General features: G+C 40.4%; 1 protein-coding gene across 4 annotated transcripts; it reads left to right on the forward strand.

The window, feature by feature from the left end:
• Positions 1 to 549: 549 nt before the first annotated feature.
• On the forward strand, positions 550 to 8,613 carry LOC147849028 (BRAP2 RING ZnF UBP domain-containing protein 2-like). Of its 4 annotated transcripts, XM_087337867.1 has the most exons (12): positions 551 to 882; positions 1,827 to 1,942; positions 2,071 to 2,179; positions 2,260 to 2,374; positions 6,711 to 6,808; positions 6,895 to 7,001; positions 7,079 to 7,325; positions 7,441 to 7,494; positions 7,583 to 7,726; positions 7,866 to 7,930; positions 8,008 to 8,062; positions 8,441 to 8,613. In XM_087337867.1, exons 1-12 carry the CDS (start codon positions 670 to 672, stop codon positions 8,588 to 8,590), a joined length of 1,473 nt encoding a protein of 490 aa, XP_087193993.1. In that variant the 5' UTR covers positions 551 to 669; the 3' UTR covers positions 8,591 to 8,613. The 4 variants fall into 4 exon arrangements, 2 of the variants coding, with proteins under 2 accessions (XP_087193995.1, XP_087193993.1); XR_015531854.1 differs by lacking the exons at positions 8,008 to 8,062; positions 8,441 to 8,613 and having other exon boundaries at positions 550 to 882; positions 7,593 to 7,726; XR_015531853.1 differs by lacking the exons at positions 8,008 to 8,062; positions 8,441 to 8,613 and having other exon boundaries at positions 550 to 882; positions 7,445 to 7,494.
• The last annotated feature ends 7,858 nt before the right edge of the window (positions 8,614 to 16,471 follow it).

Consider the following 16,471-nt stretch of genomic DNA (forward strand, 5'->3'; position numbering starts at 1 on the left):
TTAACAATTTACCACTAAGGTAAACTAATTACATAAAAATAAGAGAGAGAGAGAGAAGTGAGAAAATTGGGTTTCTAACCCAAGACATAGTGCTTGTAGTGTTAACAATTTACCACTAAGGTAAACTAATTACATAAAAATAAGAGAGAGAGAGAGAGAATATCTGCTTGTAGTGTTAACAATTTACCACTAAGGTAAACTAATTACATAAAAATAAGAGAGAGAGAGAAAATTGGGTTTCTAACCCAAGACATAGTGCTTGTAGTGTTAACAATTTACCACTAAGGTAAACTAATTACATAAAAATAAGAGAGAGAGAGAGAGAATATCTTTAGAGTTCGAGTTCTTAAAGATCGAATTTTGTTTTTTGAGGAAGACAAAAAGGATTTGATTTTTTGTGGAATTATGGGAGGTTTTTATGAAGGGAGAAAGCAAAAGCAAGAAAAGCAAAAGGCAAAAGGTAAAAAGCAGAAAAGCAAAAAAAAGCAAGAGGCAAAGAGTAAAAGGAATGAAATGCTTTTTTGCTTTCGTTTTTGAAGGTTGTGGGCGATGGAAGAAAACGAAGAAGAAGAAGAAGAAGAAGAAGAAGCAGAAGGAGAAGGAGAAGGAGAAGCAGGGGAGGGATCGAGGGCTGAGGTGAAGTGGAAGTCTGAGAGGAAGAGGAGCCCGATGAGATCTGGCGATGGCGATGGCGACTTAACAGAAGAAAAAGAAGAAGATAGAACCCTAGAATTCGACATTAACAGAACTACATCATCAACAACAAATACGACGAGTGTTAGCTTCTCATCAGGAAACCCTCGCGTCGAAACAACGCGTGGGGTTATTCAACTATTCAGAAACATCTCTTCTTCCTCTTCGGTGCTTGATGAAGCTCTCCCGGTTAGTGATTGATTCCGACTGCTGCTTCCCCTCTTCATGTAAATTTTCCATTTTTCTGCTCTTGTTTTCCCTTCTATTCTCTACGAAGATTTTTTCTATTTTTTTCCTCGTTTTTTATTTCCCCATTCTTGTTCTGCTATTAAGTTTTTTCTTTTTCCTTTTAATTTTGTCACTGTAAAGAATTATTTAATCGATTTGATTTCGTTTTTCATTGTCCGTATTAGTTGAAGTCAATGACTATATTTTGTAGAACCCATGCTATAATTTTTAGATCTTCTTGATTGTGCGAGTGTTGATGGAAAAAACAATCTACACTGACAGCACGGTAGTTTTTGTACCTACCTTGGCTTGTATGGACGTTGATGTATGAATTTTTACCTACTCTTAAAAACTGATTTATGTTTTTCAATCTTCTTGATTCTGTTACTGTTCAACAAATCCACTGCAATTTCAGGTCAAATCAAGGCAAAATTAAAAAACCAGGCCTCTATTTTGCATCCTTATAAAGGAAGTGCCATTTTTCCAATGAAGTATAACCTAAACTCTGGAGAAATATTTCACATGATCAAAATCATGAATCGATACCATGAGAATTTACAAAGTACGAGATATATGAAAATATTGATCAATGACAAACATGACCCTGTATTGAAAGGTCATATGTAAGATCAGCCACGTGAGAGAGCTGACATATACAGTATTATTATCTACATATGTGGAATCTTTTTCCTTATAATTATGCATTTGTGCCGTGCTTGTTTATTTAATAGAAACAGTCAGCCTTATCCATTTTGTTGTGTGTGCTTTACCTTCTTCTTCCTCTATTTGGAAAATATAGCACCATAAATTCAAGTTTCCACTTTACTTGTGTTGTAGTTGTTTCCAACACTCAGTTTAACCTGACCTCTGCAAGCTTACAACATGCAACTTTTCATGTTTCTCAGGTCAATCGCAGCGCGCATGTATGTGTACTTGCAATTCCAAACCATATGACAGGTGCTGAATTTTGCCAGTTTACTGGGGCCTTTCTCCAAGATGTAAAAGAAATGCGGTTTGTGAGGTGACCATTTGATAATTCTGTTGTGTTACAAACTCACAGTAAATGTGACATTTAAAATGCAGATGTAGGGTTTTCTTCCATTATTCTAATTCCCACCTTACTAGTGCATTGTGTATCTTATTTTACAGAAATGATGGATCGAGTGACAGATATAGTGCTCTAATAAAGTTTGACAGTCAGAAATCCGCCGATGATTTTTTTAAGCACTATAATGGGAAGCTTTTCTCATCATTTGAGGTTTGACTAATTTTTAAAATGTCTTCTCTTGCTTGGAGAGAACAGGTCTTATAATAGATTGTTGTATTATTTAATTATAGGAAGAAGTCTGCCATGTGCTATTCACTGCAGATGTGGAGTATACTAATTCAATTGAAGAAGCTTCTAGTCCGCCGATTGGTTCGACTGAGCTTCCTACATGTCCATTTTGTTTGGGTAAGAACAATGTGATCATGAAATTGTTATATAAGTATATGTGTGTATAAGTCAATAACATGCATCACCTAGAAAAATATTCAGTAGCATATCAAAGATATGTTAAAATTAGTAGAAAAGTATTCCTGGCAGCCACTTGCAGATGTACTCTAGCCTATGGAAAACAATGTTGAACTGCAAAAGTTAGTCTTCATGCATCTGATATGAACTTAGAGGGGGAAGGTGAATTGTGATGTTATTACCTACAGCTGTCCAAATAACTCACAAAGTTAAATGCTGCATTTCACGTTTTAATGCAAGATTTCATATCTAGCTATCTCGTCCATATACCAAAGATAATAAAAAAAATTCCTCCCAAAAATATAAATAACCCTGTATATCAAGATATTTGCAAGAATTCTTTGGTAATTCTACAATGATATTGAAGGTACCACATGGATTAAACATGTTAACCACATCTAAGATGGCGATTATTGGGAATAAGCTATCTTGCTACTGTGTAATAAATGGGAGACAAGGAGAACCACAAGAATGAATCATGATCAAAGTAGTTGTGGTTTGAGAGGTAATTTTTCTTCCGGAACATGGAGCCTCTTTTGCTACCATTTCAACATTGTGTCCTTTACCCCAAAGCTTTTAATTGATCTTTATATTGAAGATTGGCACACATTTAGATAGTTGTAGCCTAGCATGAGTGTGGTCTGGATCTTGCCAAGCTGCATCCTTACATGTGTGGATATACGATTATTAATATTATGCCTTTGATTAGCGGTTAAAAGAAAACCACACTTCTTGAAGTTGATTAATAGTCCAATAGTTGTCCTACAAAATCCTCTAGAGCACTTGGATTGCTTTGGTTGTCTCTAGTATTTGTGATGACAATGAGTGTTTTTTTATCAAGCAGAGAGTTCAGAAAATTGGATGTCTGCTATGCAATCAGAATATGATGCTATTTTGAAAAATGCTACTTGGTCATTTGCTTTGAAGCAAACAGCCCATTTGCATTAAATGGGTCATAAATAGATGTCATTTCCCAACTTCAGTGGTGGAAAGGCCATTTGCACTAGATGCTTGTTGCCTAAGCTTGATAAAAATATTGATGGACATAAGGCTATGCTCAAAAGAAGGGCATTTTTTTATGAGACCTTTCCCCCCATCTGACAACCATTCGTAGCATTTGTGCACTTGCTGCAGCTCTTCATAGTCGAAATGTAGATCAGTTGGACATTAAAACTGCATTTCTACGTAATGATCTATATGAAGGAGTGTATGTATCTCAACCCTTTGGATTTGTGCAGGAAAGGCCTGAAAACAAAGTATGATGCTTGCGTAAGGGATTGTATGGATTGAAGCAAGCACAACATGCTTGTTATGAAAAGCAACATGCCTACTTACTAGAACATGGATTTGAGAACAGTCCAACTGAGAGAAATTCATATGTCAAGTGTGCAGATGGGTACTTCTGATCATGGTTGTATATCTTGATCACATGCTACTCATTGTTCCTAATGAGAAGCATATTGCTAATTTGCATGTGTGAGAAAAGCTGTTACTAGCAACAGCCGAACAGTTGGAAGAAAAAATAGACACAGCCAAGCTGTGAGAAGGCTGTTAGACAGCAGTGGTAAAATAGTTGCAAAGAGTAGAGACACAGCAAAGAGCAGAGCCTGTTAGTAATTTCATCAAAATTGAAGTTCTTACAAAAGAGTCTGGTATAGCCTATTTATACAAAATTGGAAAACGTAGGTCAAATGGTTGTTTGGTAGTCAAGTGACTCTTGAACTACCAAACAGGTACAATAAATGAGGAATAAGAGAGAATAATCTTGGAAAAGTGGAAGAGAGAGAAGGCATTTAAAGAGTTGCAGATTTAGAGAGAGAAGAATCTAGTAAGAGAGACAATTTAGAGGAGAGATAATAAAGAGAAAGAGAGTGCAGGTCTAGAGCTGCCATCCTCCAACATGCCCCTTTTGAGAAGCTAGATTTGGGTCATTTGAATCATTATTCGGGTGTTCAGTTTAACAAGCTGATAGAAGAGTAGCATTGTATCAAACAAACATTGATATATTATTATGATGTTTGGATCTTGCTATTTGAAAGGTACTCATCATCTTCCTTTATTCCAAGGGGGAACTTAATCACCAGGGTTACATGCTTTCTCTAACGCAGATTAAGCTGGTTGTTATGAGACTCATGTGTCCATTGGTGTTTTTTGTTTCATGATTGGCAGCCCATGCATATCCTGGTTGAGCAAGCAGACTACTATGGTCACTTCTAGGGCTTCTAGTTACTTTTGAGGTTACTAACTTGTGGATTGATTGTATTCCACATAGCTTGCATTGCCTATAATGAGTGTGAGTTCTGTGCTCATCACATCACCAGTGGGAGGGATTTGTTGATATATTGTGATAGTGATGGGTGAACACAGTTATGAAATGTAGGGATTTTTAGCCTCTTTAGAACTTTTTTACCCTAGCCCAAAAGTATAACCCTTACCATCACGGCACTCAGGTGTGCTGCATTCTTTAAATATACTGTCCTATTTTCTGTTGTGTGTTTCTCTAGCAACAGAATCGAACGAATGCCCCAATCATTGTTTCAAGGTTCTTGACATCTTCTTGTGGGCTTACCTTTTCAGCCCAGCCAACAACTTGTACATATAATGCACAAGGTTTCCTTTTGGTTTCTGCTTCTTATGTGGTGTTCATCACTTCCTTCTTATATATTGGTGCTCCTTTTTGCTTTGTTACTGACCCTAACCAAGGAGCATTTTCTTTAATTTCTTTTAAGTATGCCCAAGTGTACAATTGTTGAGATGCATTTTTCATCCACCTCATATCCTTCTTATAATTGATTTTAATAGCTAGTAGTTTGACCTTACTTGAGGAGATACCATCCTTTAGGTACTTAGCCATGTCATTGTTGAGTTCTAAAATTGATTTCTTTATGAAACTTGCGATATCAATTTGTATAGCTTCTAATAATTCTATCTTTAGAAGGGATGCAACTCTCCTTTCTGCTTCTCGATCTCCTTCTGCATTCCTTTTTCAAGGTTCTTTTTTTTATGGTTAATCTCTTGAGTTATCAAATGGTGTAAGAGATTGTCTTTTCCTTCTTTGACATTCATTGGGACATGCATTTAGGGTGCCATCCAGCACCACCTAGGGTTCCCCCAATCCCGTCCTTTTCTTTTACAGTATTTTCTTAGCGTCCTTTATTAAGCTGACCCATCTTGATGGGTGTTGAGAGTCATGTCTTCATTCGCTAACTATTTGGAGTCCAAGGTCTTCCATAGGTAGGACAATGGGTACAAGGATGAGGTTTGAGATTGGGTTAAGCAAACATGGAGTGAACTGAGACAGAAAGAAAGATATATTAACATCTTTTAAGACACCAATATGGCCTATAGAACCAAACAAGAGATTATCTCTTAAAATGTTATCCCGTCTTTGAGAAATAAATGTAACTAAATAAAAATAAATGTGACTGAAGAATTCTGTTATCTGTACATGTATGACTCTGAAGTCAGATAGATTGTGATTTTTGTCCTCGAAAGATCTAGCTGACTTGAGAGGAAGAGGTAAAGTTATGGGTCACATGAAGGATAGGATTGAAAGGCTAAAGGTAGCCTGCCACTCTTTGGGTTTGGAGGCTTGAGGGAGGTTAAAAAATGAACACTTTTCTAACAGCAGCTTGAAATAGAACGATGCTTAGTATCACAAGGTGAGAACAAAGATAAAATTTAATGCTAGCATGGTATCCTCTTAGGGAAAAAATAAAGATCCCTTTGCTCTGTAAGTAACTAATAAGTCTTTGGTGAAAAATTATAAAAATTAAGGTTCTTGAGTCTGAAGTAATTCCAACTAATGCCAAAGTAATGTCTAGCCCCTTATTCTATCTGAACATCTCTAAAGCACACTTACCAAATATGCATGGTTTGGATAGTGTCTGAGTATATTGCTGCCCACAATTCAGCAGCTGCTTTATCTCTGTAAAGCTCTTACATACAGCAGTACATTGCCTAGCGATGATGTTGGCGAGATCTTGAATATGCGAGGCTTTCCACGATCATTTTAATCCAATAAAATGAGCTTGAAACAAGCTGGATAATGCAGATTAGATCTTGATAGTATTATGGATTTTTTTGTTTATTGTACTTGTATTTATTTTAAAGAGTTTGTCTTGCATGTATCTGAAATCCTGCGTCAGACCCTAATTTATATTTTGTAACGTGTATGCACGCTAATGATCTGCACTTCTACACATAAACCAATATCTATTATGTATGTATGGTCATGATATTTGAACTTAGTTATTCATCTTGTCCTCACCTGCAGAAAGACTGGATCAGCATATAAGTGGAATCTTGACAACGGTATGTAATCATACATTTCATTGTTCCTGTATTTCCAAGTGGACAGACTCGACATGCCCTGTAAGATCCCACACCTGAACTCTTTTAGTTTTTCCAGTGCTCTGAAGGTAATATTTTCACTGACCTGCTTTTCTGTTTTTTTGCAGGTCTGTAGGTATTGCCAAGAAGAGCCAGGGAAGTCCACGTGTACAATTTGTTCCACATCTGAGAATTTATGGATCTGTGTAATCTGTGGGTTTGTAGGATGTGGAAGGTAAGTCAGCGCCATTTTTAGGGGACAATTGAATCTGTTTCTTACTGTGTTTATGAATAGCATATGGTTTCTTTCAGATATCAGCAAGGACATGCAATCATGCATTGGAAAGAGAGTCAGCATTGCTACTCTCTTGAAGTTGAAACACAACGTGTATGGGATTATGTGGGTGATGGATATGTTCATCGTTTGATTCAGTCGAAAACAGATGGGAAGCTTGTAGAACTAAATGCACCCTGCAGAGGAAGTGGGGAATGTGGTGGTTGTGATTGCAGCCATGAATCGGAAATGGCCGAAGCATTAATGAATAGCAAAATAGATGGAGTGAGTGTTCTGATACATGCAAAATTTGTCAATGATGTCTTTATCCAAAAAACAAAGGTTCACTGTCTGACAGAACTTCTAATTCCAACCTTGGTTTTGTCAATCTTTGACATAGATAGCTGCCCAATATAACCAACTTCTCACTAATCAGCTGGAGAGTCAAAGACAGGTTGTTTGTGTAAACCTTGTATGACTTATCATGTATGTTACTGTTAACCTTTCTTTGTTTACACAAGCTGATAGTGATTAATTTCTAGTACTATGAAGGTCTTCTTGCAAAGACAAAGGAAGAAATAGATTTGGCTGTTTCTCAAGCTGTGGAAAAAGCTGCGAGTCTGAAGTCACAAAAACTGCAGGCAAAGCTAGAGGAAGTTGAGCGAGAGACACAATTTCTTTTAGAAGTTAGTATCTATTTTTGTATTCAAACCAAAAAGGGAAGTGGATATCAATTGAGTGCAATTAACATAATAGCTGCCCATATTGCTGTAACTCTGAAGAGGTAGTTGCTAGTGCTTTCGTTTATAGTTTGTCTCAAAACAGGTCAATGCATCCATGAAGGCAAACCAAGATTCTTGGAGGGCAGCAATCAAGGAAGCTGAAATAAGGTAGGTCGGCTCACAAGAGCTTTATAGTCTAAAACCCACTCAAAGCACATTGTCTTAATGTCATAACTTTTTCGCAGAGAAAAATCAGCTACTAAGGAGCGCGATGATAAAATTGCAGAGTTAGAGGAGCAGGTTTAGAAGAACTTACTTTAATTTAATATCGTCTTCATATGGCTGCTCATCTTTTCTTACTTGGAACTTACTTTCTCTAATCATGTTCTTTCTCGTTTGCCATTTTATCAATTTCTGCATAATGAAAGCGCATTAACATTTGTACTTCTGATCTGTCTCATATGCCGATTTGGGCCTCCAGTAGATGTTTGTCTCTACCTGTTTTTTCATATGGAGCAAATAGTAGTAATAGACTTGGGTTCAAATCCTGCCATTTACTACATTGTGTGGGATGCAGGGGTTGAACACATAACCTATTTACTCTTCTTCATTTAATCTCATACTGAAATACTCCATTGTAGTAACCATTATAAATGACCCACGTTTACTGGTTGCTAGGTAAGGGATTTCATGGTTTTCATTGAAGCTCAGAAGACATTGGAAGCAGCTAGCTCTTCCGATATACGCGATGGGACTATTTTAACATTGTCTGGTGCTGTACCTACTTCAAAACAATATCTGAAAACTGCTGGTAGAAAAAGAAGATAATTTTAATTATGTATTGACTTACAGAGCAGATCATTAACACTCAAATAGATTAACAACTATGTTAAGTGTATATTCCCATAACCAACTTCAAAATGCCTTTACAACCCTTAATAAATCTGAACATCTTCGATTCTTAGTTCTGATGTGAGTCTTCGTTATATATCAATTTTGGACTAGCATGGTTTGCACGTGTGTTATATTTTTTTATTGTTTTGTGGAAGATGCAATATATAAAGAAGATTTGAGCATTTTACAGGATGCAATGTTTAACTTGTGGTTGCGATTGGATACCCTACAATGACTCATCAATATTGGAATGGAGTGAAAGTGAGCTTCGTAAATATAATTAAAGTTGTTTTGACCAAAGATCCTAGTATGTATGCATGCTCAGTTATATCTTGAATTCAAATGTGTTATGATGATGTCAAAACAAAAAACTGCTATTTAAAGAAAGAATGCCACTTTTATCATTTAGCTTTCATCTCATCTTTTATATTCTATGTTGGGATTCTCTAACATGACCAAGCTTCAGCACCTTTGTTCTGTCTTCGAAGTTTGCAAATGGACTGTCGAATACATGTGTATAATGGACGTATTCACACTATCCCGTTTTGGCCATTTATGTAATTAGCATAAAGGGTAGTTGCCCTAAGTCGGTCACTATATATAGTGACCTTGTAACCTTCTTGTAAGGTTGGGTGTTGTATTATTGCTTTGTGGAATAAAGAGTCTTTTGTGTCTCTCTCTCTCTCTCTCTCTGTGCAACGACCTAAAAACTGTCATACGCAGGTACTCAACAGCAATCGAATGCTTCTTGATCTTCCGCATAGACGACCTTGTTCCCAACATCTGGTATCAGAGCCTGCACAGTATTCGGTCCTTCAATCCGCTGTCGGACGTCGTCTCAGCCTGCACAACATTCGGTTTCTTGCGTCATTCGAAGAAGAGAGAAGAAGAAGAAAAACGAGGCTCGCATCTCATCGCGTTAGATCATCTTCGCTTGGAGTAAGCCAACAGGTTGTACTCTGTTCCTTGTGATCGTAACCGCTCGAGGTGAAATCCCCCTGTGCAACATTGACACGATCGTGCTCCACTCGGTTAAACGGCATCCGAAGAGGTCATCAAACGCTGCTCGCCGCTCATTGTAACCACTCGGTGCAGATCGGTCTCAAGACAACAACCCCAATTCGTGCTTCATCCGGCTGATCGACATTCGAGAGGATCAGTTGGATCTGTCTCTCTCGTCGCTGCAGCCACCCGAAGCAGAATCGGTCCAGACAATCGGTTTCAATAATCGGTATTCGGCATATATATCCGAAGCGAACCGGGCTCACTCCGACTCGGCAACATTCGGGAAGACCAGTCGGTTCTGTCCCTCAAGTTACCGGAGTCAATTCGAGCAAGTTCAACAATACATATATCCGAAACCGAACCGACTCGGGTTCAAATCCGACTAGAACGATATCGGGTGAGCCAACCGGCTGCACTCCAACAAGGTTCGTAGTCAACTCCGAACCGAGCTCCGTCAACCGAAACCAAATTTGATGGCATCAACATCCGGCTCGTCAGAAATGAGTCTACGCAAGTTCGATGGATCGAACTTCAACTTCTGGAAGGAACAAATGCAGGACTATCTCATAGTCAAGGGGCAAATCGATCCCATCGAAAATGAAGAACCTCCAGAAGGATACAAACCAATTGAGTGGCAGAAGCTGGACAGAATCGTCCGCGCCACGATTCGGATGCACCTATCGGAATCGGTATACTTTACGGTGCAATCGTGTACGACAGCATTCGAACTGTGGAAAACACTGTCGGACACTTACGAAAAGAAGGTCGCCGCAACGAAGATGTTTCTGATCCGGCGCCTCTACAACTTGCGGATGAAAGAATCCGATTCGGTTCAAGCACATCTCAATGAGTACGAAAGCATAAGCTCCCAAATCTCGTCACAGGGGACGGCAATCGAGGATGAACTCAGAGCAATGATACTCATGAGCAGCCTTCCCTCATCATGGGAAACTTTCGTCACAACCGTGTGCAACGCGTCAACCACGGCTGTTAAATACTCCGAAGTCACGAGCGCAATCCTGACCGAAGCAGCTCGGAGAAAGTCTTTCGCCAAAGACTCAACAGACGACGCTTACGTAGTACAAGGTTCGACAGACCGATCGAACATACGAGGAAGAGATTCCTCACGGCCGCCGAACAATCAGCGAAGACGGAGCCAGTCACGGGATAACCGAATCTGCAACTATTGCAAGAAACCCGGACACATCAAAGCCGACTGCCGCGCACTCAAGAACAAGAACAACAAGAAGAGTGGCCGGCATGAGGAGATCAATTACGTCAGCTTCTCAGCTGATGTGCTACCAAACGACCCGAATATACTATCAATCGAAAATCCAGTCGGCTCAGAAGTTCTGCTCACGACTGAAGAATCGAGCACATGGCTCTTGGATTCGGGTGCGTCATTTCACGTGACTCCTCATAGATCCCAATTTCGGCAATATACGATCCGTCACTCCGACTCAGTTCGAGTCGGCAACTCACAACACTGTGACATCATCGGAATCGGCACAGTAGAGCTCAACCTTGCAGGTGGCTCTACACTTGTACTTCACAATGTCCGACATGTACCCGAGCTCTCAAGGCCATTGATCTCAGTCGGACAACTAGATGAAGACGGCATTCGTGCCGGTTTTTCTTCGGGAGGGTGGACACTCCACAGGGGGAACCTCCTGCTTGCTAGAGGACCCAAGATACACTCCCTGTATCCGTTACATGTTACGCTCAGAGAGGGTAACCTGTTTTTGGTGGATATTCCTGTGTCATCACTATGGCACCGAAGATTAGGACACCTCAGCAAGGCCGGCATTACGCATCTATCTAGAGCCGGATACATCCCCAAACTCTCCTTCTCGGACCATCAATTCTGCGAGCATTGCCAGTATGGCAAACAAGCAGCCGCATCACACCCGACATCAGCACCAAGAGAAACGAGACCTCTCGATTTGGTCCACTCGGACGTCTGTGGCCCGATGCCGCATCAGTCTCTTGGTGGTGCCTCTTACTTCGTCAGTTTTATTGACGATTCGACTCGAAAGGTGTGGGCTTATCCAATTCGCACCAAAGATCGTGTCTTCTCGATCTTCTCCGATTGGCTCGCTATGGTAGAAAATCAAACCGACCGAAAGCTGAAATGCTTTCGGACAGACAATGGGGGAGAGTTCAAATCGGAAGAATTCGCCAAATTCTGCCGACAACGCGGCATCCGACGTGAATTTACGGCACCACACAGTCCGGAGCAAAACGGGATTGCCGAACGCATGAATCGGACAATCCAAGAACGGATAGTTTCCATGCTCCAACACTCCGGACTGTCGGATGGCTTCTGGGCAGAGGCTCTACTCACGGCAGCACACATAATCAATATGTCGCCAAGTAGACCTCTAGGACTTCAAATTCCTCAGGAACTATGGATCGGCAGTAAGCCGAAATACGACAAGCTGAGGATCTTCGGATGCGAGGCGTACGCCCTTATTCCGAAACATGATCGCCGAAAACTTGCACCTCGGTCCAGGAAATGCATTTTTCTTGGATATGGATCAGACGGCGAAATGGGATACCGACTCTGGGACCCCGAACGCAGACAAATCGTTCGAAGTTCGGACGTTGTGTTCAACGAGTCGGCTATGAATCCATCAGTCGAAAAACCGATCGAAGTCCGAAGGGTAACATTTTCCGATGTGCCGACCCTCCAAGAAGGCCCCGCTCTTAACACACGGTCAACTTCACGGGTAGCTGAACCTTACACTACCGAATCGGACAACTCCGACTCGGCACCGCAGAACAATCCGCTTTCGGACCATCCGACCTTGATACCCGATGCGACCAGTCCAATCATACCTCGACGATCCGAGAGACTGTCGCAACCTCCGGAGAGGTATTCTCCTGGAATTTTCTTCACCGACGCCGGCGAACCGACGTCTTACGAAGAAGCATCGACATCTGTCGATTCAGCCACTTGGCATCTGGCGATGGAGTCGGAAATGCACTCCATTCGGGCAAACAAGACTTGGGATCTGGTCGAATTACCTAGGAACCGACGTGCTCTTCCTTGCAAGTGGGTTTATCGACTAAAAGAGACGTCTGATTCGACCACCCCAAAGTACAAGGCCAGATTAGTTGCGAAGGGCTTCCGACAAGAATATGGCGTCGACTTCGACGAGATTTTTTCACCAGTGGTGAAAATGACAACCCTTCGTTTTCTACTCGGCGTAGTGGCAGCCGACAACCTGGAGCTGATTCAGCTAGATGTCAAAACAGCATTCCTCCATGGTGATCTTGAAGAGGAAATTTATATGGAGCAGCCAAAAGGCTTCGTCGCTACTGGCCAAGAACATCTAGTCTGCCGACTCAGGAAGAGTCTATACGGCCTCAAACAGGCACCGCGACAATGGTACAAGAAGTTCGACGACTTCATCCAATCGATCGGCTTCTCAAAAAGCGATGAGGACCATTGTCTTTTCACCAACACAGCTCAAGATGGATCACCCATCTTCCTCATCATTTACGTGGACGACATGCTAATTTCTGGACGCCACGCGGGCGAACTTGCCGATCTCATTCGGCAACTGCGGTTGAAGTTTGCCATGAAGGACCTCGGTCCGGCACGACACATACTCGGCATGAAGATTAGTCGGCATCGCGATAAACGACATCTTTTTCTGTCTCAGACCGACTATATCCGACGTGTCTTAGAACGCTTCAACATGCAATCAGCCAAATCTGCTTCAACCCCGCTCCCTATGAATCTTCGGCTCTCTCAGCGAGACTGCCCGACATCCGGTCCGGAGGGGGAAGATATGAAGTCGGTACCGTATGCACCGGCAGTCGGCTCCCTTATGTACCTGATGGTCGCGACACGGCCTAATATTTCTCACGCCGTAGGAGTCGTTAGCAGATTTATGCACAATCCCGGCCGATCGCATTGGAACGCAGTCAAGCATGTGTTCAGATATCTGGCTGGCACAAAAGACCACGGCATTCTTTTCGGTCCGAACCGAACCTCAGGCGTAGTCGGTTACACCGACTCGGACTTCGCCGGCTGTATAGACAGTCGGAAATCAACAACCGGATACTGCTTCAAATTCGGCAATGGAGCAATCTCGTGGAAGTCGAAACTTCAGGAGTGCACAGCGACCTCAACGACCGAAGCAGAATATGTAGCTGCGTCCGACGCAGCAAAAGAAGCTCTGTGGCTCGGCCGGCTGGCGCACACGTTTCGGCAAGTCGACCACGACTCGACTCCAGTTGTCTATAGCGACAGTCAAGGTGTTGTTGCCTTGTCGAGAAATCCGGTTCATCACAACGCCTCCAAACATATCGACGTTCGATATCACTTCGTTCGGGACTGCGTCATTTCAGGGAAAATCAGTCTAGAGAAAATATCCACAACCGACAATGTCGCAGATGGAATGACCAAGTGTCTTTCGGCAGACCGCTTTCGGTCTCTTCGGCATCAGATGGGCGTAACGACAAACCAGTCCGGTTAGAGCCGGACACAGAGCAGGATGGTTCCCGACAACCGACATCAGTTCCTTAATGATCGGCTTCAACTGTTCCGACCCGACCAGTTCGGTCTTCTGCCTTCGGACCCTGCCGACTCGAACAAAGCTGATATGTCCGAGAACCTAAGTCTATACCTGTAATCTTAGATAACCCATGTATACGCCCATTACGGGGGAGTGTCGAATACATGTGTATAATGGACGTATTCACACTATCCCGTTTTGGCCATTTATGTAATTAGCATAAAGGGTAGTTGCCCTAAGTCGGTCACTATATATAGTGACCTTGTAACCTTCTTGTAAGGTTGGGTGTTGTATTATTGCTTTGTGGAATAAAGAGTCTTTTGTGTCTCTCTCTCTCTCTCTCTCTCTGTGCAACGACCTAAAAACTGTCATACGCAGGTACTCAACAGCAATCGAATGCTTCTTGATCTTCCGCATAGACGACCTTGTTCCCAACATGGACAACTTTCCTTTGTTCTCATAAAGAGTGGGTTTTAATGTTTTAATTGTCTTTCAAAAGATTGAATTTTCTGAAAACTATAGAAGTTTTACTAGTCTTTGTAGTTTTTTGTTTTTTATTCACTTTAGAATCTGGTCTTTAATAGCCTTTCAGCAATATTAATTTGGAATCCACCACTTACTGAATCAAACTAACAAAAACTTTCCAGCAATACTAATTTGGAATTCACAACTTACTGATTCAAACTAACAAAGGTGGAGAATCAGCGCTCTGTTCCCTTTTTTTCACCTTTACTTTTCTTTGTAAGGATATTTAGTCTTTAATCAATTTTCTTAATGATAATATGGTTTAATGAGAATCAATACTAAAGCATTGGTTATTGGTTTGCCTAGTTTAATAAAGCAAAACTTGTATATACATTTATGCCTTGGAAGTTGGAATAAAGAAAGCAGCAGAATGCATATGCATATACGTATATGTCTTGGAGTCAAGAAGCGTTGTGGTGTGAAACAACCATATTATAAACCGTTTTTATATGATTCAATTATTGTTGAAACTAAAATTATGCTTTGATGTATTTAGATGGGTCACATAGACATGTGTTGAAGTGCACACTATATTTATGAGGTATAAGTTATCATGCTGTTTATAGAAGGATTAGTTTTTAAATCACTACAGGTAGTACCAATAGGATGTGCTACATAATTATGCCAGCAAATCCGTCATCCAAGAGGAAGAGACAAACTGGGTGCGGATTTGGAAGGGATAAAGTATTTGGAAAAACTCTTTTTGCTTTTTCATGCATAGTTTTACTGTCAATGTACAAACAGTTTGTGATACATTACATATATACTTTGTTTATATATGTAATGTATTAGTTGATACATTTCAAGAATCATAAAGTATGTACGCATATATGCCTTTTTCAAATTTTCCTATATAGGCTAGGAGAAATTTGAGCTACTAATCACATAAGATTAAGCTCGTAACTTCCTAGAAGCAAATGAGTGAATTAAGATTCCATAAGGACATGGCCACTCTTTAATTAAAAGCGAATTAAGATTATTCTAAGTCAGACAAATTATCATGACCATCCTCATTTCTAAATAGAAATATTAGAGTGCATGTGATTAGCATTGTACATTCCCTAACAATTGTAAAAAAACGTATTCTTGTTACTTAAGTCTCACATTCTTTACTTTCAAGGTAAAATGCTGCGCCCTTGATCTAGAGTTTTATCCATTTGAATATAAGAACTTTTCGCAGAACTCCTTTATTTTTTGTTGTCTTCTGTCTAATGTATGTCACAACCCCAAAGGTGCAACAAGAAACTCATAAAAACAGAAGGCAAAAAGGAAAAGAGAGTATGTTAGCCATAACTCATTTTCAAGTCTCGAATAATGACCTTAGAATTTATTATGTCTGTATATATGTACACATTGTATGTGATGGTGGATAGCAGAGTAATCGAATGAAAGAATAAGAAAAGGAATGGGTGTGAGATTTAAAAGCCTATAATGCTTATATTTATATATACTTATATAAACTTTAAAGTATGTCAGTACCAATCATTTAACTGTATCTATCATATGATGCAATGGATTTTTACTCCCCTTTTTTTTTAATGCATATTCTGGATAGGCTTGCCATATGGCAGCTAAGAAGACAGCAACTATGGCCACTAAAAGACAGCAAAATCTATGTAATGCTTGAGGACAAAGATGACAGCAGTGAAAATGCTGAAAATAAAATCTTAATAATCACAAGTTGTCTCATTTCAAGATAACAAGCAAACAAGACATGAATGATCCTCTTCCCTACATTTAGAAAAGGCTACCACAGTGC

Source organism: Azolla caroliniana, unplaced genomic scaffold (assembly GCF_043228905.1).
Source record: "Azolla caroliniana isolate FFs.n. ecotype wild unplaced genomic scaffold, voAzoCaro1.0.p SCAF_146, whole genome shotgun sequence".
Lineage (NCBI taxonomy): Eukaryota > Viridiplantae > Streptophyta > Polypodiopsida > Salviniales > Salviniaceae > Azolla > Azolla caroliniana.

What these genes read in the sequence shown, in the direction of transcription:
- LOC147849028 (XM_087337867.1), top strand. Translation starts at nt 670, where the DNA reads ATGAGATCTGGCGATGGCGATGGCGACTTAACAGAAGAAAAAGAAGAA. An exon ending in TGAATAGCAAAATAGATGGA is followed by an intron (nt 7,326 to 7,440) that starts GTGAGTGTTCTG and finishes TCTTTGACATAG; the next exon opens with ATAGCTGCCCAATATAACCA. An exon ending in TTGCAGAGTTAGAGGAGCAG is followed by an intron (nt 8,063 to 8,440) that starts GTTTAGAAGAAC and finishes ACTGGTTGCTAG; the next exon opens with GTAAGGGATTTCATGGTTTT.